The sequence below is a fragment of the Denticeps clupeoides genome, chromosome 11, assembly GCF_900700375.1.
Source record: "Denticeps clupeoides chromosome 11, fDenClu1.1, whole genome shotgun sequence".
NCBI lineage: Eukaryota > Metazoa > Chordata > Actinopteri > Clupeiformes > Denticipitidae > Denticeps > Denticeps clupeoides.
Window position 1 is genome coordinate 12197722 of NC_041717.1, and position 27286 is coordinate 12225007.

A 27286-nucleotide genomic window follows, 5' to 3' on the forward strand; every position below is an offset into this window, starting at 1 on the left:
GATTTACACTTAGATCTAAGTGTGCCACAACTTTGTGTCTCTTTTTTGTCATATCTGCAACTGTGCACCATTTAACAATGTTTAGTTTATGACCAAAGCACCACTGCTGTGCCGAAATGATGGCAACACAGTGGTGACGTGGATCTTGTTTGTTGAGGCTTGTCGTACTGTAGAGTTGTTTTGCTAAAAGATTTTTTTTGCATTCTCATGTACTGGAAGAAACAAGTGTAGCTGTCTGTAATAAAGTAGGTGTGATAGACTAACAGACCACAACACCTTCACGTGAAGGCAGTCTGGACATCCTCTTGAAGTTCATTAAGTTTGCTAAATCATTCGCAGTTGTCTAAAAGACCGAAACGTAACTCTTAGGCTCGTTTAAAGCAGCACAGTTTATATAAACCAGGGATTTTGATCCACATTTTTTGGTTTTCCACCTGGCTGGATTGTTCTCTTTTGATTGCATTGGCTGGATCCCACAGTTTTTTATTACCTCACAACATTTTTGTCAAGATATACGCCTTCGTTGGGAAGATTAAGGGTGGTTTTTGTTAACATTAACTGTTATTGATTGAACTTTGAAGCTGAGTTGGTCCTGACTCTTCAGCCAGAGAATAAACTGTTAATTAGACTGTTGCTAATATTTCATGACCGTTCAGCGTTCAGTGCGACACTCTGATGAGCTGAATGCCATTTAGTCTCAACGTCTTTGTTCCTGCTGCCAATGGAGGCAGATGTGTGTACATTGGATTATAGATGCAGTAGAACTGATGTAATGGGATTTCCATGATCATGATATAGAAATGAACATTGTGCAAGGGGGCTATCTTGGCATTTTTCTTGTTTGCATTTATTATGATTGTGGCATAAATCAGAGAATGCTGAAGAGCTGCAGATTTGTGAGGAAGAATATAAGGACTTAGACAATCGGAATTGGGAAAATCCTTTGCTCTGTCCGCCCAGTCCAAAGGGACTTTTGTCACGTCCAGGGAAAAAAATATTTGAATCTCTGCTGGTTTTTAAGTTTGCCCAATAACAAAGAAATGATCATAATTTTTCTAAATGAGAGAAAAATCTAAAAAACACAATGCATTTAAAAAGTTGTATAGTAATTAGCATTTTCAAGAATGAAATAAATATTTGATCCAAAACCAGTCAGCAAGATTTCTGGCTCCCAGTTGTATCTTTAACAGGTATGGAGGTGACACTGGGAGCTTCTCAACTCATTACCTGTATAAAAGCACTGGTTAATAGAAGCACTCAGTCTATACAAACTCTGCACCATGGCCAAGACCAAAGATTTTTTCCAAGGATGTTAAGGACAAGATTGTGGACCTACACAAGGCCGAAATGGGCTACAAGATTGTCGCCAAGCTGCTGGGTGAGAAGCTGACAACAGTTGGTGCGATTATTCGCAAACTGAAGAACCAAAAAATAACTGCAGGTTTCCCTCAGTCTGGAGCTCCACACCAGACCTCACCTTGTTTATAATAAGAACGGTGTAAAAACCAGCCCAAAACTATTCAGGAGGAAATTATCAATGATCTCAAGGCAGCTGGGACCATAGTCACCAAGAAAACAGCTGGTAACACACATGAAGGGCTGAAATCCTGCAGCCTAGGTCCCCCTGCTCAAGAAAGCACATGTACAGGTTTGCTACTGAACATCTAAATGATTCAGAGGAGGACTGGGTAAAAGTGTTGTGGTCAGATGAGACCGAAATCAAGCCCTTTGCCATCAACTGAACTCGCTGTGTTTGGAGGAGGAGGAATGCTGCTATGACTCCAAGAACACTGTACCAACCATCAAATATGAAAGTGGAAAAATTATGCTTTGGCGGTGTTTTTCTGAAAGGGGATAGGAAACTGCAACACATTATGATGGATGGGAGGGAGGATGTGATGGATGGATTGATGGATGGATGGGGACATGCACCGTCAAATCTTGGGTAAGAACCTGCTTCTCTTAGCCAGGGCTTTGAAAGTGGGTGGTGGGTGGGGTTTCCAGCATGACAATGACCCAAAACACATAGCCCAAGCAGCAAAGGATTGGCTGAAGACAAAGCATTACAATTCTTCCTCCTCCTCCAAACACGGCGAGTTCAGTTTAAGAAACATTTGAAAATCCACTTGTTTAAAAAGTATTTCACACGCACACACACTCACAAAAAAATATATATTCGTCTAGCACTTAACAGTTAGGCCTTGACAAGTTAGGCCTTATCAGCGCTCTTAGTTTTGTAACTCAAAATCTATGAAAACTGAATGAGAATTGCTGGTGTCTTCCTCTTGTAAGTCGCTTTGGATAAAAGCATCTGCCAAGTAAAGTAAAGTAAAGTAAAGTAAAGTAAAGTAAAGTAAAGTAAAGAATGTCTTGGAGTGGCCTAGTCAGTCTCCAGACCTTAATCCTACAAAGTAGTACAGCATGTTTTGCAAAAAGGATCAAATACTTATTTAATTCATGAAAATGCAAATCATTTTATGACTATTTTAAAATGCATTTTTTGTTTTGGTTATTGCAGTCTCTTATATCTTAGCCAGTCTAGTTTTGTTAAAACATTTAAATGACTTAATTAGAGCTGAGTGGAGATTTTCATCATATTTTTTTTGTCTTAATATTTAATAATATCTAACACTGTATGGAATATTGTGTATTAATAAAATAAATCACTAATTATTGTGTAAGTGATTGGTATCATTATTGATTATACCACTGGAATAAAGATATCCTGAATGTCATGATAATCGCATAACATAATATCTGTCAAATAATGACATATACAACCTTGCATTTTTTTAGTTGATCATGTGCCATTTTAATAATCCCGTTTCCAAAATATTTGTTTTTTATTTTATAATGAAATTAGAAATCTGTTGTGCATCTGTTGTGATACTTTTGTCAAAAATCTTTTTTTTTTTGATAATTACATTCCACTTTTCCTTAGGTCAGCTTCTGGGTAGTGCGGGAGATACTGACCATCCAGACCTTGAAGATCCGTGCTGAAATTCTGAGTCATTTCATTAAAATTGCAAAGGTAAGTGGCTGATGGAGAGTGGTGGAGCACATGCTCTGCAGAGTGGAATAAATCACCATCCGTATTATCCAGGCGGCAACACCTTAGGCCCTGTTTGGCCTAATTTCTGCCTGTCGCTCCCTAAGGCAACTCCTTTGGGCTCATCCATCCGGCCGGCAGTCCACGCCCATTATAAAACCAACTGAGAAACTTGACCCACTTCTGTCTGACTTTTATGGCTAACAGGTTTCGATGGCATTTCCATCAGTAAACTACAGTAAAAAATGCATTGTGCGTCAACTCTGGGATCGCTGGCACATCATCTAATTTACAAACTCTCCTTAACCCGTCTGCTGACTGTCACAAACAGAGAAAGGTCCACAGCTACTAACATTTACAACGTGTTAGGACAATATTTTATCATACAATTAAATGTTTCTGTCCTGAGGGGTGTGTTTTTTTTTCCCAGATGTTGAAAATGATCAGTGGTTGATGGAGCTTAGCGCTCCCACAGGCAGATAAATTACTGCCTGATAGTTCTTGGTGAGATGAAATTAACAACCCTTCTCTTTTAAGTGTAATTATTTCTAAAACTCAGAAGACACAATGATGTCCCAAGGGTATGATTCACAGCCCCTCCTGTCTATATATCACATGCCTTGATGCAGCATTACACATCTTCTCCCTTTCCGTCACCTTCTAAGACAACTTAACTTCTTCAGATGAACTTTAAGAATGAGACAAAAAAAATTGGGCCAATACAATATATCCATATGAATCTGTGTTTTCACCTGCTTTTAAATGTGACAGAAACCCTAAATGAAAAATACTTTTCCTGTTTTTTGTAATGGGTCTCCCTTGAATTAACAAGACCAAAGTAATAAAGCTTTTTTTCTGCAACAAATTACATTTTGACAGCAAGCATTTCCCATTCTCTGCTAAGATATGCACAATTTAACTCGCCTTCAAGGGTGTGCATCAGTGTAGATAAATCAAAACCGTGCAGATTTACATATGAATTGGAATGAGTAGACGTTTTTTCAGCATTTAAAAGTTGCTGTTATGAGCTCGGTCATCGTTTCTTGTTTTATTTGAATTTTCAGCTGTCCTGTGAGTGATGTAATGTGATTTACGGAGACCTGCGTGTGTTTTGTGGGAAACACACCTGAATCACATATATCAAATTTTACAGCACTAAGTCAAGTTCCTCCAAAGAGAGGCATGTAAAATGAAATAAATTAAAATATAATTTACAGAAAAACAATTTTAAACATTCAAGGATGAAAATAAACTGTATTTGTGGATTTAAAAGGCTTTGGCTGTGGTTGATGTTTGTGCATCACACTTGCAAATTAAATATCAAATGTCTAGGGTTATTTGAATGCACCAGACACTCAACTTGACACTTTTTTAACATGAGATTCTATTGAAACTCGAGACTAATCTTTGCTGATACAGTTCCGGACATTTCAGCAACCAAAATCATTTACAACATCAACAATGTCTGGTCTGGAGCTTTGTTCAATGCTTTTGTTTTTAATGCACAAAACAATTGCTTTCTGTCAAAAGCTAGGACATTTCTACATAACCCTACACTTTTGAAAGATATACTGAGGCCAATATTGAAATATCAGCTCTGCATATGTATGCATTCTAACATGATTCATTGACATTCTGCCCACAGAAACTTCTGGAGCTGAACAACTTGCATTCTCTTGTCTCGGTTGTGTCGGCGTTGCAGAGTGCCCCCATCTTCAGGCTCAACAAGACGTGGGCGGTGAGAACACATTCGATTTCCCACAGAAATGCAGGTTGCACGAGTTCCTGCAAACCTGTTGCACTCGCTTTATGCCAGATGCTGTATATGTAAAACATAGTTTTCAAAACTTTTAAAAAGGGAATAAAAATTATTTCCATGACCATAATTTTTATGACACACATCTAAATAAATTAACAATTTGGCTTGATATTTTTGTAACTCAGATATTTAATTGTTAACATTGAGGCAACATTTAGATTGTGTCCTCCCTGCGTTCATGTGGACAGAAGGAAAACCCAAAGAGACAGTCCAAATTCCATCCAAAACCTCTTTAATGGCTTTTTTTTTTTTTTTTTTTTTTCTTAAGGGGACTTTTTTCTTGTCTGTGCATTTACTCCCGGGCCATTAGAATGAAGAGAAAATCTTCCACTTGTGGAAATCGGTGCATTCAAGTGGCTTGGAACACGCCAGGCAGCCGTGGTCGCGCCATTTTCTAACCCCTGTTTAAAAAGCAGTTAATTTCTTTCTTTTATACATCAGCACAACGTGGTGGTCCTGAAGTGGAAAAAGGAGGACTGTTGCACTGGCCTGCTCAATAAACCCACGGCAAACCCACCCCGTGTCCCAAAAATGGAATCCTCTGAGCCGATTAAATGTAAATTATATTAATGATTACCATATGTGGACCAACTGCAGGCAGCCTTTCTTTGCCATATGTTAATTATGCATAAAATTGCAAGAAGTTGGCTCCTTCCAGACACTGATAACTGTCTGTGCTCTGCGTAATTTGCTCAGACCGTCATCTAGCACCAAGCATTCTGCATTAAGTCCTGTAAAAAAAACGTGCTGGGGGAAATTGTTTGGGTCACACTTCACTTTGTATATTAGCCTATGTCAGCAAAGATATAAGCATAATGCATCGCCATACCTTGACTTACTGGTTTATAAAAATAATATAGTTTGATTTATATTATTTCTAATGCTTAGATTTGATTGTTATTTTTTTAGACCCATAAAGCTAGAAAATATATAAGTCCCCTTATCAAGAAGAAACTACAAGGATTGCTTAGTCACAATTGTGTTAGATGTCATAAAAAATTCAAAAGTTTTAGTTCATATGATAAGCTCTGTTCTTTAGACAGATACAGTAGAATCAGAGTGGCTTGCTGTAGACCAGTAATTGGCAATGCCAGTAACAATATGTGTGTTGCCGGTTATGGCTGTTAAGGTTGTGTAATTTGTTCCAGCACATAAAAATTCCGCCTGATTAATGCTGACTCATTGCCACTAGACGTTTCCATAATCCATTCTTCCATAATCTACATTCACTCACACACTCACACCTACGGACAATTGAGAGGTAATTCCTCTAGTGTGCATGCCTCTGGATTGCAGTAGGAAACCTTAACCAAAACAGGGCGAGCGTTCTGTGGCCGCTCCTTTTCTGTAAATAGAACATTTTACAACAGCTATGACAGTTTAGAATATAAATCATTTCGAAATGACCTTAGTTTTGATTAACTCATATACAGCTGTTTGTTCTAAAGTAGTCCAACAACGTTTCTCACCTTTTCTCTTCTCAAGAAGAAGTTTTGACAGCGTGTCAGTGGAAGACGAATGAGAAAAGTGTTCTCTGTAGCCAGAGCTTCATATTAGATCAAAGTCGGCAAGAATGCAAGAGAGAGCACAGTGGTGACAGATTGATAAACTGATTTTTATTTCTTCCTTCCAGTCAGTGGGTCCAATGTGCCTTGCTTGCCTAGATCCTCCACACCCTGGTGGAGATTTCACACCCTGGTCTCGCTTCGCTTTTGACTGCTTCTGCTGTGCACCACCCTGGGCCCAAGGCCCAAAAACCTCTAGGAAACCTTGAACAGCCTCAAGTGGAAACTTGTTCTTAATGGGGCCAATAGTGGCCCTGCCCCTCCCCCTGACACTCCAGCTTTACAGCCACTGATCTATGAAGGCCTAACAACGCCCTGGAAGCTCTTTAGACGAGAACGCTGGCTTTTTTTGCACTCAGGGCTATAATAAGAGTCAGTCATGTGTCATTGTTAAATAAGATAAAGATGCGGAGCGGAGGAATTGAGCGTGGGTTTTCTGAGTGGGCTGGGGATACCATGACTACAGGCCAGTTTTTCCATTGTGGCAGGAACCAGGCAGACCTTGAGGGGCTGGGGAGTGTTTATGGAAGAGATGGGATACCTTTCTTTGTTCTGGCACCAAACCGCCATCATCCACAGAGAGGCAGACTGCTGACTCAACCAGCAGCCCCTTTTATACAGTATAGAAACACTGGTATTTCTAGTGACAACAGTCAACGTAAATACAAACAATTTCCACAGTCCTGAGATTTGGCCCGAGCTCTCAAATAAAGAAATATATGATTACAATAAAAGTCTGAGGGAAAATAAATAAATAAATAGACAAACTTCATGCAAAAATATAAACTTAAAAGAGACATAAGTGGGCTATCCAACAAGGTTTTGAACTGGTCTCCAGTCTTCAGCTGTAGTTGTGCTGTAAACTGTTCCATTAAATCTAACTGTCTGATTTTTTGTATCCGCTGTGAGATCGTGGGTGGTTCAGGTTTCAACCAATAAGTTATCATTTTTCTGGCAGCCATTAGTAGGAGATGTAGCAAAGTTTTCTGATCATGGGACAGATTTGTCCAGTGGACACGATAAAGGGTCCCAGGAAAGATTCACTTTAAGGAGCTTTTCTTCATGCCCCTTAACTTCAGTCCAAATGTGTTGAACAATGGGACAGTCCCAAAATATGTGCGTTTGATCACCCACAAGTCCACAGTTTTTCCAGCACTTATTGCTACCCCAACTCCCAGAGCGGAGAGACTTTAGTGGTGTTCTGAAAAGACGGATTTTAGACTTCCAGTCGAATTCCTTCCACATTTGACTCCCCACCCCCTTATGACAACCAGAACAAACACATATCCAAGTATCATCATCCAATGTCACATTAAGTTCCTTTTCCCATTGTTGCTTTATTATCCGACATATCCATCATCAGTTTGCAGTAAATTAAGGACACTTGTTTTTTCATTATCATTCAAATGTTTGTTGGTTCTCTTCTAAACTGATCCCAGTCCTTATGTTATATTAAATAATCCCTTATTTGTACATATCTGTAATGGTCCCCTGAGGGTAGATTAAAGTTGTTTCTTAGTTGGACAAAGGTTTTTACATTTCCCTCAGAAAGTTGATTTACAGTGATTAGCTTTTTTCTCCGCCTACTTTTCAAAGCCCCTGTCCGTTAGAGATGGAGTGGCTGCTTTTCTATATCTTAAATACTACATGTGCTAGAATCTGCCTTCAGGCTGTGTAATGCCATTGGGACAACATGCCCCTTTCAGATTGCAATTGCATTACATTTCCATGATTAGTTGATGCATATTTCATTTCATTTTTTATCGTGAATTTATTGAATTGACATTCAATATGTCATATGCACAAACATCATTTAAGATTGTGTTTTTTTCTTTTTCCATTTTTAATTATTTACCTATGTAAATCCAGGAGGATGCATTTACATGGCACAAAATCATCAACAGACTGGGCTCCACTGGCAGCTGGTGATGCCAACATATTAATTAAAGAAATGCAGCATCCAACCAGTTTACTCTCACATATAGCTTTCCCATTTGTGCACAACTGGAAGAAACGTCATGCTATATATAATTTGTGTTATTGCCATGTGAGGAAGGGGAGTGTACAGCCGCAGACGGGCGAGGTGAGATAAGTCCAAGTGTGGTGCTTTTCTGCGATGGTGAGACGGTGTGTCACTAGACGTTGGAGTAAAGAGTAAGAGCCAAGGCGCAGAGGTCCAGGGGTGATCCAGACGGACGTAGTCCAGCGAAAAACTGGGTCAGTAACAGTAAAGCTGTCATTGAGAATGACAGTAGCACAGAGTGAAAATTAACTTTGAGCGATCAAGGACCCAGCTTCCTCGCCATGTTTATATTGTGTTAGTCTTCTTCTTGGTTCCTCCGGGGGCGTCCGCACCCCCTCTGCATCGGAGGCATGGATCCTGACGGTTGGTTGACCAAGATGCACCAAAAACAGCAGCTGTAATTACCGAGATTTACTTTTGGTTTGCTTCAGGTAGTTATTAGATGGATTATTAGGGACATTTTTCACTGGCTGTACTGATAATAGTCGGCTAGGAAACCTATTCAGGATAACTCATTCAGAAAAATAATCACTTCACCAGAATTACAGACGATGGGTTCCAGCTACTTGCTAGAACAGTTTTGACACCAGCCCCACTGTGGCTCCCAGATGGGGAGATATGGAAGAAGTAATGGTTTGATAACTACCCATGTTTCCGTTCAACCTTAGTGGTCTTTCCCGGTGGTGTGTTGGTGGAAAATGCCGCGCCATTTAAAAAGTGATGACCGGACGAACGGAAAAGGAATTTTCTTTGCTAAATCTGCAGAGGTTTCTGTAAATGATGCAACCAGGCGGTGTTCATCCCACTAACTGGAAACAGTTTCAAATGCTTTTTTGTTCTTTTAGAACATTAAAAGTTGTCCATCCAAAGTCTCTGTCATAATGACAAATCTGTTTAAGGGCAACTTTTCCAAATGACAAGCAGTGATATCATCAGCTACAAATTTGGCCCGAATTCAAATAATTAATTTATACTCAATGATATCTTTAGAACTTGGTCCAATATCACACAATGTAGTACTGGCACGTTGTAATATGTGTCTTCATCCTACAGCTAGTCAGCCGCAAGGACAAGGCCACATTTGAGAAGTTGGACTTCCTGACATCCAAGGAGCAGAACTACACACGTATGAGGGAGTACATCAGCTCGCTGAAGATGACCCCCTGCATACCTTACCTGGGTGAGTTCCCACGCACCAATTCTGACATGGGAACTATTCTACCCATTAGGCCACCACTGCCACACAAGTACATTCAGTTGATTTATCCAGATACAGTTAGCCTGAACACTGTTGTTTAGAAGAATGGATCCCTGTAATGTCTTGAGGTTGGGGGCGTAAAAGTGTGAAGTGAAATAATGAAATGTGTCCTCTGCGTTTAACCCATCCCCCTTAGTGAGTACTGGGCAGCCATGAAAGGTGCCTGGGGAGCAGTGAGGGAATCCTCAAATTAATGTATTGTTTTCTTAGGTGCATTTTTTTGGTTCATGCTGCAGTTACCTAGTCGTGTACAACGGAGGAAATTCAGTAATTCAGATTCAGCTTGGCCATTTTACTACGGACTGGCAGTGTTAATTGAGACATTTTGTTTATATAAAAAATATACAATGATATTATGAACCTCAGCTGTCACTGGACTCAATGTCCTTCTCTGGTCTCCATTTTGGTCTGGTTCCACCAGAGGGCAGAACTGTTGTGCGTATGTGCGTGTGTGTAAAATATGGATCTACATGTTGCTCACTGCTTAGCCTGCACAGAGCATTTCGTGTGTTCAGTTGAATACATTAAAACAGAGTCTGCATTGCCATCTTCTGTTGTCTGCTCTCACTGAAGACATGAGTTGTTGATCCCGAGCTGATTTACGGCCGCTCCAGCTGCGATTGCATGCCACTTTAATTTACGTTCAGCCAGCCTAACCAAGCCATTGTCTTGGCACCAACCTTGCGGCAGCGCTCCAGAGATTTATGTTTGCATCTCTGAACTCTGGACGCTTCTGCATCTGGTAGATGTTCAGAATAGATACATACCTTGGAGAGCATTAGAACACTGGCCTTGAGTGTTAGGGGCTGACAAAAATGGAAAAATCATTTAAACATTTAAAGCCTGCTCTGTCACTTTATGGTATTCTTTAAGCTTAGACGTTAGATCATCAAACACACATATAAAAAAAAATGCCTGACTGTCTCTTTGAGGTGAAATATTAAATTGAGCATCTAAAGTCTGGTGTCTGTGGAACAAGTGTGTCATATACCTAGTCATGTTTGCTGGTCTCGGTTGGATCTGGTTGAAAATGACGTCTCCTGCAGAGTCCTGCTCTGTGATTTATTGGTCTCGCACTAATGTTAAGAAGATCGCTTTGCTCACCAGAGTTACACCAGATTTTCCGCACATTTCCCATCTCAGCTAGTGCAGAAGTGTTCCTCTTTGTTTGCCCTGTGATTTGAGGGGGTGTCTTGTTTGTTATTAGGCCCAGACACGTCTGAAGCAGACATTTTTGAGGGACAGTTCAAAGAATTTAACTCATGGCAGCTTTTCATATTTTCATCCTGCTGTACATGCAGAAGATCTTAGTGGCAGTGGACGTTACTCTTCACAATTCTGCATGTTTATTTATTGACTATTGTTTTTTTTTTTTTGCTGTGGAAAATGGCAGTGAAAATACCCAGCAGCTCACCTTGCTACTGTCTTCAGTTTTAAAAGCAATTTTGCAAGGCTGTTGAAACAAATGAACACAAAGCTTCATTCTCCTCAGTGTAAAACTTGTCAGAAAGAAGAAGACAACCGTGATCTAAGCAGCATTCCAGAAAGATCCGACTGATCACAAATCTCACGACATTTGGGTTTTGTGTCATTCTAAACAAATAAAAAAATGCTTGTGAATATATTCATACGTGTTCATTTCTGACTTGCTCAGTGTGTTTACAGATAATAAAAAATAGAAGAAATAAATGGAACTACCATTTGTATTGCACTGTCACCCACCAGTTAATTAGGAAAGTTCTTGCAACACCAAATAGTAGTAAATCTAGCTCTCTCTCACACGCATATCCTCTGGTGAGTCTGAATTTTGGGCTTTTTTCCATGCTACGATGGGGACCCTCCACCATGACTGGCAACGTTTCCGACATGCCTGAGGGATAACAGGCTGTCACATTCCTCGACTGATGAATAGCCGGACTGGAGATTGAGAGAATATGCCACTGTTCACACTATATGATTTCTCTGACATCAGACAGGGGGTTTATGATGAAAATAAGCCAATATCTAAGGATAATTACCTTTGTCTCCCCGGACGTTGATGGAGCCGCTGCATACTTGCTTCGATGTCATGCATTGTTCCAAGTGCAGAACTCAACTGAGAGTAAACCACATTGTTAAAGGGGCATATTTGGGAAGAAAAGGGGGATCTGAAGTCATCCTGGCTTCTGATTAAGGACCCATTGGCATTCTTAATATTACAGCAGCATTTGACTTTTTCTGCACATTCTTTACATTTACATAAAATATATGTAGAGGCTGTAAGCTGTACATACTTTTATTGCTTCTTGGTACATTACACATTATATTACAACATCTGTATATTACAACAGAATCACATTTCTATGTACAGATTTTTTTTATAATTTTATGGCCTTTTTATTAATTGTTATCAGATGCATAGTGCAATCTAAATATATTTTACAGATATAGATATGTATAATATTATTGGACTTTGCTAACGCTAATACAAATATGAATGTGGTCTAAATTAAGGTTCTTTTTCACACCAATTATTATCAATGAAATGAGAGAATTTTTAGTAGGACTATAGTGTTGATAAAACAGAGGGAGCACTTGCTAATTAGAGGAAATTTCAAAACCTTTTTATGTAAAATAGCCCAATATTCATCTTAACATAATCTAAAGCTTTATGTACTAGCATCACTGGATAATATTACCCTGTGTCTTTTTAACCTTGTATAATTCTATAATGCATTTTATCACACATAAAAGCCACAGCTGCATTACCAAAGCCAACAGTAACATTTCTCATTCCTAGCCATCATCACAACCTCGAAGTAAAACTGGAGTGTACTCTGTTCCTCAGATGCAGAGGATATTGAGTCTTAAGTACAAGAGTTTGTAGAAACCAGATAGAGGAAAATGAAAATTTCAATCACTAAGGATAGTCATTATGTTTAAAAAAAAAAAAAAAGACCACCTGAGTGTTGCTCCTGAGTGGCTGACTAGTACAAGGAGTTCAGTCGTCCAATGGCAGGTCTGCTTATAGAGTCTCTGAAGTTCAAGGCCATCTTCATCTTATTATAATGGAGTGTCTATTTCAATATCCCTGCCACTAAAATAATGCGAAGGCATCATACCAAATTCTGTAGATAAGATTATGGAATTTACTCCTTCCTTTAATGAAACATGTCCGGATTTGGCCTGATCATCATTACCACCTTCTTCAGGGAGTATGCGCCACCGCGGAACTCTGCCCAGTAGACGCCATCTTGGTAGCGGCTGCGGTAATGCCCTCCCCTGTACCACACACCATTCAGATTGGAGTGGGCACAGGCATTGTACCACCAACCACCTTTCTGGTAATGTGCACAGTTGCCTGCGTATAGAAAGACGTTTATCAGGAAAAGTTTGGGGAAACATTAAGTTTATCGAAGTGATGCGTATGAAAAATTGATTTTACATATAAAAAAAAATGTGCAAATGTGAGAATGTGCAAACAGCATGCAATTTCTGCCCAGGATCAAGCTGCATACCTGTATAGACATCATGGTCTCTGTCTAGTGTGGTGAACTGCTTCCCATTGTGCCATGTAAGTGAGTCCCCTGCATTGCCATGGTAACGACCCACCCTGAGCTTGTAGAACTCAGCCTCGGAATCCACACGGAAGCTGGCATACTCTGCAAACACCTTACGGCCTGACCAGTCCTCCAGGGTGACCAGCAGTTTGTAGTTTCCTTGGCTAGTCAGCCAGTAGATGTTCTCCAGACCCAGCCAGTACTCGCCATCAATGTTCCCAAAACCTTGCTGTGAGAAGAATAAAGGATTGTCCATTGACTTACTGGTGCAAAATTCTAATCAGCAGTTACACAGCTATAGAGGAGCTGTCTGTGGTGCTGACTGTAGAAATACCATGCATGTAGATATATGTTTAACACATTTGCCTATGAACCATTGTGTGCCTGAGCAAGACCAAGATAAGGGCATCTGATAAATGCCCTAAATGAAAATGTAAATGTTGCACCTTATAAGGCATCATGTGTTGGGGGTGTGTTCACAAATGTACAATTCAATAGTCATCAATCAGGATTCTTGAACATAACCACTGCATCTTTGTTTTGGTAGCACATGTTGTCCCAAGATGTCTATAACACAGATGGTGAACAAGTGGTATTAGCAAATACAATGCAGAGGAAGGGAGTAGGCCATGCATGCCCAGTATTGCTTGATTGTCATTGATATTTCATAAATAAGTATTGATTGGCTCAGTTCTTATTCAAGTATGTATTTTCAGCTGTTTTGAGTGTTTTGAAACCTTTTTGGATGATTGTGATTGATGAAACATTAAGAAATCTGTCAACAGTGCTTGCTCTACTTGGTACATGTGATGCATTGACAAGGGGCACTTTAAACCATCCACAATGAGGAAACATGATGGTGCATGAGAGCTCATCAATATGGGCTCCTATTGGTGCTTGATGTAATCACATTGCATAATGAAAAACATGACACTTGTTTCCTTTATTTCTGTTATGTAAGGAATAATGAAGAAATAAAAGTGCATTTTCCTGGTGTTAATTACGTCTGTAGACACATTCTGGTGGGGTTTCTTTAGAATGTGGCTTTCATTAGCCCACATATGCTTTGCATTAAGGCTGTCTGCTGTACGCTTGTCGTGTCTGACCCATGTCTGTTTCAAGGTATGTCATAAAGGCCTTGAAGACAAATCTGGCCTGGATTTAAATAAGGCCTCTCTAGCTATTAAATGTTTCTTATGGGTTATATGCAGCAGAAAGTCAATCGTGTGTGCCATTTGTTCTCCATTCAGTTTGAGGTTGGGCTATGTGTATGTTTGAAGCCAACACAGATACGTTGTCATATCTGAGAAGAATGAGAGACTGTGTTTTGGAATTTTAATGTCAAATGAGCAGGCCTGTTTTTTGTCAAAGCCACTGTGGTGCCATCAGTTCACATCATGCACTCACTCGCTCACTATCCACTAACGCCTAGAACACTTAGTCCTAAGAAGTGGCGCAGATGCTGGAGCCAATCCTGGGGCTTACCCAGGCCAGGGGGCTAGCCCACCACAGGCCTGCTCACATCAGCTATTGCTATTTGCTGAAAGCAAGGTTGTTTCAAACTGCTAATATCCCCATATACCCCATGTCTACTTGTGAGCATCTTCTCATTCTAGCTGTATTGGATTGAAATGACATTGTCAGTGATTTATCAACGGCATTGAGTTAGCGGAACTTTAAGAGATTCATAAAAAATCCAATTGTGATGTGTTGATTGGTGTTTTTTTTTTTTTTTTTTTTTACACAATGTAGCCATTCTAAAATGAAAATCAGATAATATTGTAATGTTTTCTTGAATCTGACACTTTATTGATGGTCATGTGATAAATTCATAAAGGCATAACGGTGACTTTCAAGCAGATAAGAGGGATGAATGAGGGATTACTGCACCTTGTATGTCTCCCAGTTTCTGAAGAAATTGACACTGCCGTCCATACGTCTCTGGATGACGGTCCAGCCACCTGGGTCATGTCTCTGGTCACACCACACCTGCATCAGCCTGTTGGCGTTTTCCGGCTTCACCAGGTACATGCCACTGGCTGTATGACCGTCCTCCAAGGCATGTAGGCAGTCCTTAAATGGCCCTAAAACAGAGAGAAGGGGTTCGAAATGGTAACAATGGAGTGAAAGTGGGCATTTTTTCTTCCTTTCACCAAACTGTTCAGGCTGGAATTCTGAACTCGGGACTCCTTCTAAATCGAGGAGCATGAGAGGAAACAACCCTGTGATTGCAGCTGATTCCTGCCAGCCGGCCCCTGGCTTAATGGAATATCACAGCCCTGGAGTAGGGATATCAGGTTCCAGCGAGCTGCCCAAGTGGCAAACGGTCAGTGGGACTCCGGGGCGTCAGCTAGTAAAGCTCTTAGCGAAAGGCCACCATTGACTTTGGCTGCTGTTGTCAGTGGAGGGGAAACTGCTGCTAGTCAAAAAGCCAAAAACAGCACAGGCACAAGCGGTAAATGGAGACTCCCGCTACAGTAGCCGATTGGCCGTGCATGCGTGCATGCTCAGAGTCATAATTCTTGAGATGGAAATATAAAATTCAAATGGGCAGACGGACCACGTCGCTCCCTAAAGCATCGTGTCCCAATCCGTTCATCTGGAAGCAGAGAGTAGATTTACACGGGGTGGGGGTCAGAGCAGGCTGGAATCCAGTACTTCCACAGAGGTAAAGCCACATCCTATGGAACGTGGAACTTTTTTCCATCTCCAAACTGACGCTACACTCAACTTGCATCAGTCATCTCACATATCTAGTTCTTAGCATGCCGTTGGGGCTCTGTGGTTTGCCTACAGTAGTCTGGAAATGCTTTTTCTTTCACCCCTGGTTTGCTGGGCTGTAGAAACCAGGCTGAGAGCCAGGTGGTTCATGCAACATGCCCTGTGTAGTCTACAAAGCACGGGAGGTTAAATAAGGAAAATCCAAGTCAGCACAATGTTCCTGGTGGAGAAGAGCAGGAACTTTGTGTGAGAATTTTTAATTTAATAATGGTGTTCCTCAGAACTGTAAGACTGTAACCTGAATTTTCCAATGTTTAATACCTATCACACACACACAAGACAATCACTCCTCACTCACATCCCACTACCAGTCATTGTGAAATTAGCATTTTGAGTGGGTGTTTCCTGATTTACAGCTGTAACACGTAATGTGTTTCCTGAATGATTTATGAAGGAATTGCTGCCTGTGGGAGGATTGCTTTGGGAAACTTGAATTTCACCCTCATGCGTGGAAAATTCTATATAATCCTAAACCTGGATTGGGCAGTCTTTGGACTTTTTTTCCCTATAGTAATTTATTTTGTTAATAATAATAGCATGCATTAAAACCAGGGCCCCACACAGCGCATCCATCTGCGTCATGCATGTGACCAAAAATCTGTTGAGTGTGACATTTCACAGGTCTGCACAGGAATGGGTGGGGACAGGAGCAATACCCCAGTTGTCTATTGGTGAAATTACATGAAATGACTAAAAATGTATTATTGTGTTATTAGAATATTCTGTTCTTAGTTGAAAAATAGGATTTCTAATAAATCCTCTCAATATTTATTTGTCACTAATTTTTGAGGTGTTTTAATATGGCAATTTATTACTACAAATTCTGGATCACATTAGCATCAGTTCATTTGCAATTTCTTGTATAGTTTATGCTAGTTAATAATAGAAATAGCAAAAATGGGAAGAATAATGACCACTGTGTTGCAGACTGAAGTGACCACGGTTGATTGTCAGGTTGCTCAATGTCATTTGGTCCAATACAGCTGCTAGACAAAGCCTTTATCTTTTAGTTTGTAGCTGTAATTAACACTTAACAAAAGGGGTGTGGTTTCATCACCTTCAGCAGACATGCCCACAATGTTTCGAGGACATTATTATATTTTTCATAATTTTTATAATGACGTTATCATTATGAATTTACCTAAATGGTTAATAACAAATGTGTATTAAAGTTAACATGTTTTAGCAATGGCTGCAGTTTAAATTCAGGAGCCACTGCACTTAAATTAGATGAAAAAGCTGGTTGAATGTGTAATATTCCATATGTGCATACAAGCCTGGCCCGAAGCCAAAACACACAGATTATTTGCAACTAATGTCTGGAAAACTCCAGTCTGGAGGACAGGAAGAGGCAACAAAGGGAAGGAAAGTTGCGCCTCGTTTTTCAGCTCAGTCATGTAAGAATAACACTGGCAGCACTTTTGAGATGTGCTGTCAGTAGAACATTTCTTATTAACCTCCCTCTCTTATGCCCCTCCACCCCTGAACATCTTACAGAGTTTAGCATTCTGCAGTGGAAGAAATGACATCACTCACCACGTCTCACCTCCTCAATTCTTACTTTTCATCCATTCTCTCCTCCCTCTTCTCCATCTCAACCTGGTGCTCCTTTTTCCTCGTCTCTAGCCCTTCACCTTGACCTCATTCTGATTTACACTCACTGGACAAATTGTGAAGTGGCTTATGCCTTTTGCGTCTGGAGTCTGTGACCTTCACGCAGTGTCAGTGGCACCACAGTATTGACAGGAAATTGCTTGCCTCCCAGTGTGTAGTTCAGCATGGACGTCACAACATCAGTACGAGAGTGCAGAAAAAGTTACCATTTTACCAGGACCTCCTGTGGGACAACCGGTAATTGAACCTTGAACTTTATTTGGGAAAGGTCATATTTGACTTTTTGGATATCCCATTGACTGGAAATTTTTGGCTGGTCTAATTTATGATTCAGTTATTCTGTGATTCTGTGCTAGAAATCAGCCCACTGGTCCAAGGGCAGCATGAGCTGTCATGACAGTCTTAAACTTGCATGCCAGGGACCACACACTTACATTTAAAACCAAAGGAACCAAGCCCATTGATTCCACTACACATCTGGGCGAGGAACATTGACTCCTGTATTGGGCACTGGAGAAACCTAGGCTGGGTGCCAGCCAACCACAGGGCACATTTTCCTCGGTTTCCTCCCACCATACAAATGCACAATAGGTCAAATGGTGACTGAATTATCCATAGGTGTGGCTTTGTCTATGGATAATTTAGTCACCATTTGACCTATTGTGTGTGCCTTTGGATGGTGGCAATACATACACACAGCCAGGGCTCAGATTCGAACCCACCACCGTGGAGAGATGAGGTTATTCCACACCAGAGTACCATCAAAAGTACCATTAACATCAATAATGATGTTATTGAAGAACCAACTGTACAAGATTTTAGATTAAAAGAACATGTACACCCATGACCCATCAAATAAAAATGTGAGAGGTGGCACTTTACAATGGAATAAAACCTTCAGCAGATCCCTTCCTATGCTACTTTAATTCCCATACTAACTAAAAAAATCCCCTCTCTCACGAGGATCTGGTGCCTGTTGCATTTCACACTCAAGCAGTCCCTACATCTCCCCCATCCCATTACTCACGCCTGGGTTGGCTTTGTGTCGCATTTCAGACGACTCTACTCCTCAACCGAGACGATGCAAATGTTGGAAGTACAGCAACTGCATGTTAAGAGTCATCCCCTTTATGCGTAGTACCTCCCATACCAGCACCTGCACACAGAGCCACCTTTATCAGGCCCCCTGAACTCTGTCTGGGATGTCTATCACCTGACCCATGCATCATGGTGGTCAAATGACCTGCATGTCAAAGCAAAGGGCCACAACAGGGAAGCTCCTTTATCAGGGACCTTCTTTATGTAGGGAACTCATTGTTCCTGTTGGAAGCTGTGGAGATGAATGGCTGATAGCTGGACTGGGTTGATTAATGTAGGTGGCTTACACTCAGTCCTCTGTGAGCACGCTCGGTGTTTCGTGCAGAATACTAGTGCAGAATGACCCCAGGCTTTATAAGGGTTAGGGTACCTTCAAAGGAGGAAACACCTGGCCTGGGCTTCTGTTTCCACTCAGATTGCAAATTCGAAAGAGAGAAAAAATTTGCATTCCTCCTGTAATGGAATTTTTCAGAATGAGGAGCATTTTGTTTCTGTTTGCTATGCAAAAGGACAAGCAAATTAGAATTCTAGATGTTGAATTAATATGAAATTGTGTAGATGTATGAATCTTATCATCAGGTAAATTGGTGCCAAGCTGAACAAAAATATATAGTTTTTACCTTTATATATTTTTTATAAAATCCAAATTGATTGCAAAATTACATTTGGTATTAGACTTGTTGTGTCATGTACAAAATTAAGATTTGAAGTTGTTAATTGGTTACTAAATCAGACACATCAGTGTCCAACTCACCGGAGGGATTGTTAGTGGTGGAGGGGCTGTGAGTGCCACTGGGCATTGTGGGAAGTGGCGACGGGACCTTCTGGTTCTGGTCGCTCTGTATCTCGTTGGTGATTTGGTTGTTGCGTGAGTATGTTGGGGGCTGGTAGGGGTTGTTGATGGGTGGAGGTTGTTGCTCTGGCTGGGGTCGAGGTCTGGGCTGGGGTAGCGGCCTCGGAGGGACCAGTGGCGGGGGGCGGTGGCACTGCTCCTCCAGCTGGGCGATGAGGGCCGACTGGTTGTTGGCCAGTGCAGCTAGATGATGGTACTTGTGTTCCAGGTCCTTGTAGCGAGTTGTGAGCTGCAGCATCTCTGAGGTGTGGTTGAGGAGCCGGTTCTCCAGCTGCGAGAGCTCCAGCGCGTTGTCGCGTTTGCGTATGATCTCATGCAGGAGCTGCATGTACAACTGTGTGACTCTGGAGTTCATGTTCCGACTCTCCTTGCGCAGCAGCTTCACCTCGTTGACGATGCCACCGTCCACCTCCACCAGCTGCTGCAGTGTCTCAATCTGCCGCTTCTGCTTGTGCAACTCACCGTTGAGAAGCTCCAGCTCCTGTTTGTTCACACGGTTCTCCAGCACGACTTCTGGCTCTTTGGAGTTGACACAGATCGCCCCAGTCACCTTCTGCTGGGGCACAATGAAGGTGTAGGAACATTTGTCTGGCTGCTGGGCTGTCTGGTCGGCCATGGTGGCACGGCGGTTCCTTGTGGTCATGAGAAACTCAGCCTCTGGGACTTCACTGCTGTCAAATTCTTGTGGCTCCTTGGAACCCGCCTCTCCTTTGGGAAGCTGAGCACACAAAATGAGCAGCAGCAGCGTGGCGGCAGGGAGATCCATGACAACCTGCTTACACTTACAGTCACACTCCTAAACAGAAGAATAAACAGGCCATTAAGATCAGTATGATGTAGGCAACCTTTCCAGATGTGTCTGGGTTTTTATTTCTTGTAGCTAACTTTGGCTGTTATGCATAGAGTATTAATTACATGCAAATTCATTCATTCATGGAGGGTGGTAGTAGCCTAGTGGGTAACACACTCGCCTATGAACCAGAAGACCCGGGTTCGAATCCCGCTTACTACCATTGTGTCCCTGAGCAAGACACTTAACCCTAAGTTGCTCCAGGGAGACTGTCCCTGTAACTACTGATTGTAAGTCGCTCTGGTGGGTAACACACTCGCCTATGAACCAGAAGACCCGGGTTCGAATCCCACTTACTACCATTGTGTCCCTGAGCAAGACACTTAACCCTGAGTGTCTCCAGGGAGACTGTCCCTGTAATACTGATTGTAAGTCGCTCTGGATAAGGGCGTCTGATAAATGCTGTAAATGTAAATGCTGTAAATGTAAATGTCATTCACATTATACCTGGATTTGCATGTGACCCTAATTATTTTATATGGGATTTTATTTATTTATTTATTTATTTATGTAATCCAGATCCAAACCCCAGGCTTAGGTGAATAAATGAAAAAATTAATTATAAAAAATGCTTATTAATGATACCTCTGACATTATTTAGCACCTATTTCACTGTATATATGTATTGGAATATTTATAAATTAATGTTTATCAGAGAATCGAATCGAAACAAACCAATTACAAAAAAATAATCATTAGATGCTTCACAAAAATAATAGTTAGGTTCATGGTTTTAAAAATAATTTGGGACAGCCCTATTTATGAGCTCAACTATCCCGACCGACACCCCCTTCAGACACCCTGCCAGTCTAGACCCCAGACAGCAATCTTATTATCAGGGAGACACTAAAGCCACCTTCTTTTATCAAGCTGACATTAGTTTGGCACCCGAGGGAGATATTAGGTTTCACCAAAGGGACTGAGCTGAGCCACCGTCTCTGAGCGAGCAGCGAGTTGGAGGAAAAGGGCGCACCGGGCCCCTCGGGGTCAAGTCAGGGTTGCCCTTGTCTCTAAAACTGATTCCTACTTCGAGGGAATTGACACATTAATTCCGCCTTATTTTGTAGTTTACCTCCGTATGGTAGATCACTACACAAGATTATTCCCCAGATTATCTGATTTCTCTCACTCAATGTCCCGGATTCTTTCCTGATCTTGAAACCATTACAGGCTGTAATTGTCTGTGTCATAAAGACTGCCTGACCAACTTATCAGTATGTCCTCTTGACCTTTAAAGAGGAAGAAAAAACCACAAATCCAGTGTTAGGCTACTTAATGTTTGTTTGCAGATTTAAAGAGAACAGCAGAGAAGAGCAGTTCCCAGAGCCTTTCAGCCTTATCACAAACCAACCAAGTTCTTTTGGCTATAAAGGGGCTCAGTGGTTATTAGAATAGATGGGGGTCTGTGGATGAGAGACCCCACTTAAGGCCATGGAGAATGCGACTCTTGAGGAAGCTGGATAATTGAAAGCTGCTGGTGGATTATTTCTATGGGGCACCTTGCCTGCTCCTGTCGATTCTGTTCACTCACTTTGTCACTCACCCGCTTTATTTTTATTTGATGATGTCTTCATATCTTTTTGTGAGTGATGAACTCTGACACATCGCTGTTGGCCTCTAGCTTCATGGTTGTTTCAGGCGCACAGCCAAAACAATGGGGGTGCGAGCAGATAAGGAGAAAAACAGATGACAAATGGCAACGTGGCAATGAAGAGTGGTGACGAGAGAAACAGGGACACTCAGCTATGCTGTTGCCATGGTGCCACTGTAAGCACCTGTAACACAGCAGCTGGTCCGGTTTACTGGACACGCCAATGGGCCACACAAGCTAACATGTCATCAACTATAGATTTTTGTGTTATTCATTGCCATTGGTGCGTATGAACATCACATCCTCATTTCTGAAACCCGGATATGCCCTGATCCCAGCAATGAACAAACTGAAGGCATTACTTAGACCTGACGGCGTCACAATGAAGGACATTGTTGTCTCCCTCAAGGTGAATAAGGCAGATCTTCAGTGTGATGTTGGTATTAAATAGTGCTAGGTTTTGTTAAAAAACAAAAAGTTCCATCTTTTTCAATGCCCACAGTACTAAAGGTAAGACAGAATATTGTTGGTTTATGTTATCAGTAACACAGCAAGCAGGATACTATTTTTTCTCATGCATAATGGGATACGAATAGGCAGATTTCTCCGGTTCTGAGTATGTGAAGCCGATATAAGTCTCATTCAGCACAAATTTGCCTCTATTTTAGACCCATTCGTCATCAGAGAATAAAAAAAAATGGGGACTTGTGGCTTTGCTCCTCAACTAGTCTCCTTTTTCAGAAGGAAAACAGAGCTTACCACAGTACAGACTTTCCCAAAGGGAAAATGATGATGAATTTCCCTCAGCAGGTTCCCCCAGGGGACACAGAGGAACCCCCGACTGCAACTCGAACAGGCCGGTAATGACAGAGTGAAACCGTGACTGGGCTCCTCAGTCAAAGCCACGGCCGAGGCAGAGCAATTACTTCAGCTCATGCCTGTTTAACATGTGGGTTTTTGTGTGTGTGTGTGTGTTTGCCTGAGGGACTTTGGCTGTAGAGATACACCAGAGCTGTGGTTGCTATACCAAGCGGTTTCTAGGCTTCCCTGCATTCCCACCACCACAAGGCAGCAGATTATCTATGAGTGTGTGTGTGTGTGTGTGTGTGTGTGTGTGTCAGTCACAGCCTCATCCTGGGATGCAATTGAAAGGATGAGGAGACACCACATCTGTCTCAGTGGAGATAGCTCTTTCATTATCACCTCCAAGAGGGCCCTCCCTAAGCAAATGGCTTTCTCTCTTAACCTTTAACCTACGTTCCTAATTCCTTTGACTTCTGTTAGAGAGACCTGTGTAGAAACTCATTTATTGGGGACTTTTGTTAAGGGATGGGTCACTACACTCACTCATTCTCACTCACTTTCTGTAACTGCTCAGTCCTACTCAGGTTCAAGGGCCAGGGTGCCACACACACCATGCACACACACACTCACACCTACAGACAGTTCAGAGTCACCAGGAGGAAACCGGAGAACCAGAGGAAACCTGCACCATACTCTGCAAATACAAGGTCCAAGCATGGATTCAAATGTACAATTTTAGAATGGGTCACACCACAGACACTATAGAAATATAATAAAATATTTACATATATAATATAATTAATATAATAAAACCATACAATACAAATATGATGACATTTATGTCCCTTAATTATGAAGTGACTGCTGTCTTTCTGTATGATAATGATTGATGATTATGATGAATCATCAGACCACCAACTATCATTAGGACACTTAATAAGGGAATATCTGTTTTAAGGTAATGGGGTCCATCCTCCCAACAGAGCAACTCAGTAAGTACTGTTCTGTGACTTTTGGCTATTTGACCTGTATTTGACCTCACTGACTGGGTTACCATACTCCACGAACACAGCAACGTGAGACGGTTCTTCCTAGTAAATGTCTTGCAGTGAACCATAACTCTGAGATACGTTAGACTAAATACAGCGATTTTTGCAGAGTGACTCAACCCTCCGTGGCAGGTCGTCACTGTTCTCCTGTTTGGGTAGCCTCTACAGTAATTCAGGCTGACAAGAGTGGCCCAGTGTGGCTAGTCCAGGCGGCGTGAGTGAGTAGCCTAGTGTTCAGCTCGTTCTAATTAGTAGGTGCTCGCCCCTGCCTCCTGTCTCTGCTTCACCCATGCCCCTCTCATTCCTGCCATTCCCAGCCATCTCATAACAGCAAGCAGATACGGACTCGCACTAACATATGATGTAATACAACACATAGAAATGCCTGACAAAGATCAGGGCTATGATTATGTCATTTCATTTTTATACTATTTTGTAAAAAGGTCTGTATAAGTAATTATAGTCACTCAAAATGCAATCACATATATTAAACACATATTATCAGAGAAAAAAGGGATGTATGAATGCTGAATACATTGTCATTAACATATTCAGTTACATACATTAGTAACATTACATAGCGGTGCGTTAAAAGTACTCAGAATACTTAACAACTTAATATCAACAGGAATGGTATTTATTATTAACTGTCACCCCTTCTGCATAATTACGAAACTTGTAAGTAGTTACCTCACACGTTAAATATATATAACAGTATGTGAACTTCAGGGCTCTTAGGCCATTTCATTCTTCAGTGGATGTTCCTTAAACCTCAACCCAGGGTCACACGTCTCGTCTATTATTAGCATTGCTACGTGCCATTCCGGGTCTTGACATTGCAGTGCGACGCTATGAGTGCATTTATAACCCAAACTATTCTTAACAGTGTCAAGCCATTCCTGAAATTTATTGTGCACATATTAGAAGAGATTAAATGATCTGGGCGTGCTTCAATTCTGAATTCATTATTATTTTAATCTCCACTCCTCTGTCACAGAGGCAGCGAGGGAAAAAGATGAGTTTCATCCAGTATTCTCTTCTCACTCTCTCTCAAAGACCTCTTATCCAAACACAGCCCTGGCAGGACAGACAAAGCCCAGATTCAGAAACCAGTGTCTTCTGTGGGCAGCTTCCTAGGGGGGGTAAAACGGCGCTGGTATACATAATGCTGCTCCGTTCAGAATTTTACACACACAGCTTTCCTTTTTTATTTCAGGTCATTTTTTATTTAGTTAATCTGTCTGTCTGTCTTACTCTTTGCATGTTTGAAGCTTAATTGTTTCCTCAGAGATGATCCTCCCCTGGACTCTTTCTCTCCTTATTTCTTACCCCCTGTCTATCAGACATGGAGCACTTCAGAAGCTGGCTTTTGTCTCCTCCAGTCCCATTATAGCTGTTTATTATCTTAAATGTCCAAGGGTTTACTGTGCTCTTTTATTTGGCCGGTGGCCTGTTTAAGTGCTCACGTTTTTTTTTTGTCCTTTTTTGAGCCGCCTCCAGTTAATGGCCTGCAGTCTGACTGATGTTGACATTGTTCAGAAGCGGAGGTGGCGGCAACGGCTGCAATTGTGCAATTTGTTGAGGAGGTCTGTTTTGGTGACAAACAGCATTCTTATTATCCATTAACATACTTTTGGAACAGAGGAGAACTGTGCAGATGCAGATCTCTGTCTTCATCAGTTCGTCATCATCAACTTTTTAGGAAAGGATAAATCTTTATTGCCATTGTCACTTCTCAAGGAACCATGAAATTTAAGTTGCAGTGGACTCAGCATGAGGCATATAATTAAGACAGGAAATAAGAAATATTAAATAACAAACAAACAAAATAGTAGTAAACAAAAAAAAGAAAAATCTAAGTACAAAAAATATACAAATTGCAGTGGATTTTTATAGTCTATTGCAGATTACGGCACATAGTGTGGTGGTACTGTACATTCTATAGAGATATAGCACATATATGGATAAAAGTTTTATTTTGAGTTTATAGTCTGGATTGCTTTTTGGATAAAAGCTTTTTTAAGGTGGTTTGTCCTGGTTTTCATTGCTCTGTATCTTTTGCCTGATTGCAAAAGCTGGAAGTGGCAATGACCTCTGTGCCTACATTTACAAAAACTGTACATATCACTTTGCACTTTGTGCATGTTTTTTGTAACAACATCTACCTTTTTGGTGGGAACCAATCGTTCCTCTGTGTTTAAGATACTGTGTGTGTGTTATCATTTCTTAGTAACAATGGTTCTGATTCTGATTCTCTCTCTCTGGGGGGGTCATTAATATGTGATCTGTGCTGTTCCCATACCTGAAAACCTGAACTGTCCTCTCAGTCTGCTGCTCCCCCGAATCAGGATGAAGTGCAGATGTTTGTCCTCGTCAGGTGTTCGTCTCTAGTTAGTCACATTGCTTCCTCATTCCTCCGGCTAATGAGTGGTGAAATCTTTGGTGGCAGTTGAAGAGGGTCCTCAGTAAACTCTCAGATCTGCCTCGCCGTTACTCCACATTGTCCAAGGGAGGAGATGGTGACCAGTTCTTGTAAAAGGCTTGTGTGTTTGTGTGTGTGTGAGCACGCACGTGCGTGTGTAGAGTCCTCAGCAGTGTTAGAGAGTGAATGAGGAAACCACTGAGTGTGTGTGTATATGTGTGTTTGTGTGTGTGTGTGTGTGTATCTTCTCAGCTCTGTAGTTAAAAGGTTGTGTACCGTCCTGTCCTGTCTGGTCCTGATCCGTCACTTTCACACCTCTGGTTGTTCTCTCCCCCCGATTTGTTCTCCCTTTCTTCCCTCTATCCTCTCACATGATGAAAAGAGTTCTGGCACAAAGTTCCCGCAGACGGTCAGACCGGGATTGGGCCGGCCCTTCATTCTCCACCCCTTCACCGCATAGACATCATCAAACATGGGATAACTCCACCCCCCCATTACACACACACACATACACACACACACACAACAAACACATACCCACCCCTGTCCCCTCTACAACTCCTTAATACGTTCACACCCACACACACAAACACACACACACACTCACTCTCCCTCTCACTGCCTACTCCCCCACTGCTCCCCCATCTCCCTTTCCTGTTCTCTGTACCTATTCCTGGCCCTGGCTGCAGCTGCGCCGGTGATGCCACCGCATGTTAGGCCAGGTTCACCTTCTGCCTTTCTGCTCTCTTTCTTTGACTCCTGTGTTAAGCTACAACTATGGGTTAAGCTATGAATCTTTAGGTACTCCACAGGAAGAGTTCTATGAGAACGATGTGGGCTTAATACATTTTTGTACAGATACAGATGGATTTATACAGATAAATGTATTACATTCTGGATTCTGTCATGATTTTTACCATCTTTGTTGCATCATTCTCATAGTTAAAAAACTATCCTGTGTTTACAAGAAG

The 27286-nt window shown here is 41.5% G+C and overlaps 2 protein-coding genes across 3 annotated transcripts in view; one reads left to right on the top strand and one right to left on the bottom strand.

The window, feature by feature from the left end:
- The window catches only part of ralgps1 (Ral GEF with PH domain and SH3 binding motif 1), a 76791-nt gene that overhangs the window by 16722 nt on the left and 32783 nt on the right, over positions 1–27286 (top strand). For both annotated transcript variants that reach the window (XR_003751219.1, XM_028995914.1), the window contains exons 7-9: positions 2942–3031; positions 4695–4787; positions 9510–9636. Coding sequence is in view for 1 of the 2 variants with exons in the window: in XM_028995914.1 (XP_028851747.1) it covers positions 2942–3031; positions 4695–4787; positions 9510–9636 (310 nt within the window). In the remaining variant the exon portion in view is untranslated. The remainder of the gene's footprint in view (positions 1–2941; positions 3032–4694; positions 4788–9509; positions 9637–27286) is intronic.
- Positions 12001–26711, bottom strand: angptl2b (angiopoietin-like 2b). Its single transcript, XM_028995925.1, has 5 exons — positions 26196–26711; positions 19501–20395; positions 15144–15337; positions 13212–13482; positions 12001–13054 (listed from the first exon to the last, which is right to left on the bottom strand). The coding sequence occupies exons 2-5, from the start codon at positions 20363–20365 to the stop codon at positions 12855–12857; spliced, it is 1530 nt and encodes a 509-aa protein (XP_028851758.1). The 5' UTR covers positions 20366–20395; positions 26196–26711; the 3' UTR covers positions 12001–12854.

Coding starts and splice junctions, on each gene's coding strand:
- angptl2b (XM_028995925.1), bottom strand. CDS start 20,365: ATGGATCTCCCTGCCGCCACGCTGCTGCTGCTCATTTTGTGTGCTCAG. Junction 15,338..19,500: donor CACCACTAACAATCCCTCCG/GTGAGTTGGACA, acceptor TCTCTGTTTTAG/GGCCATTTAAGGACTGCCTA. Junction 13,055..13,211: donor AGACCATGATGTCTATACAG/GTATGCAGCTTG, acceptor TTCTATACGCAG/GCAACTGTGCACATTACCAG.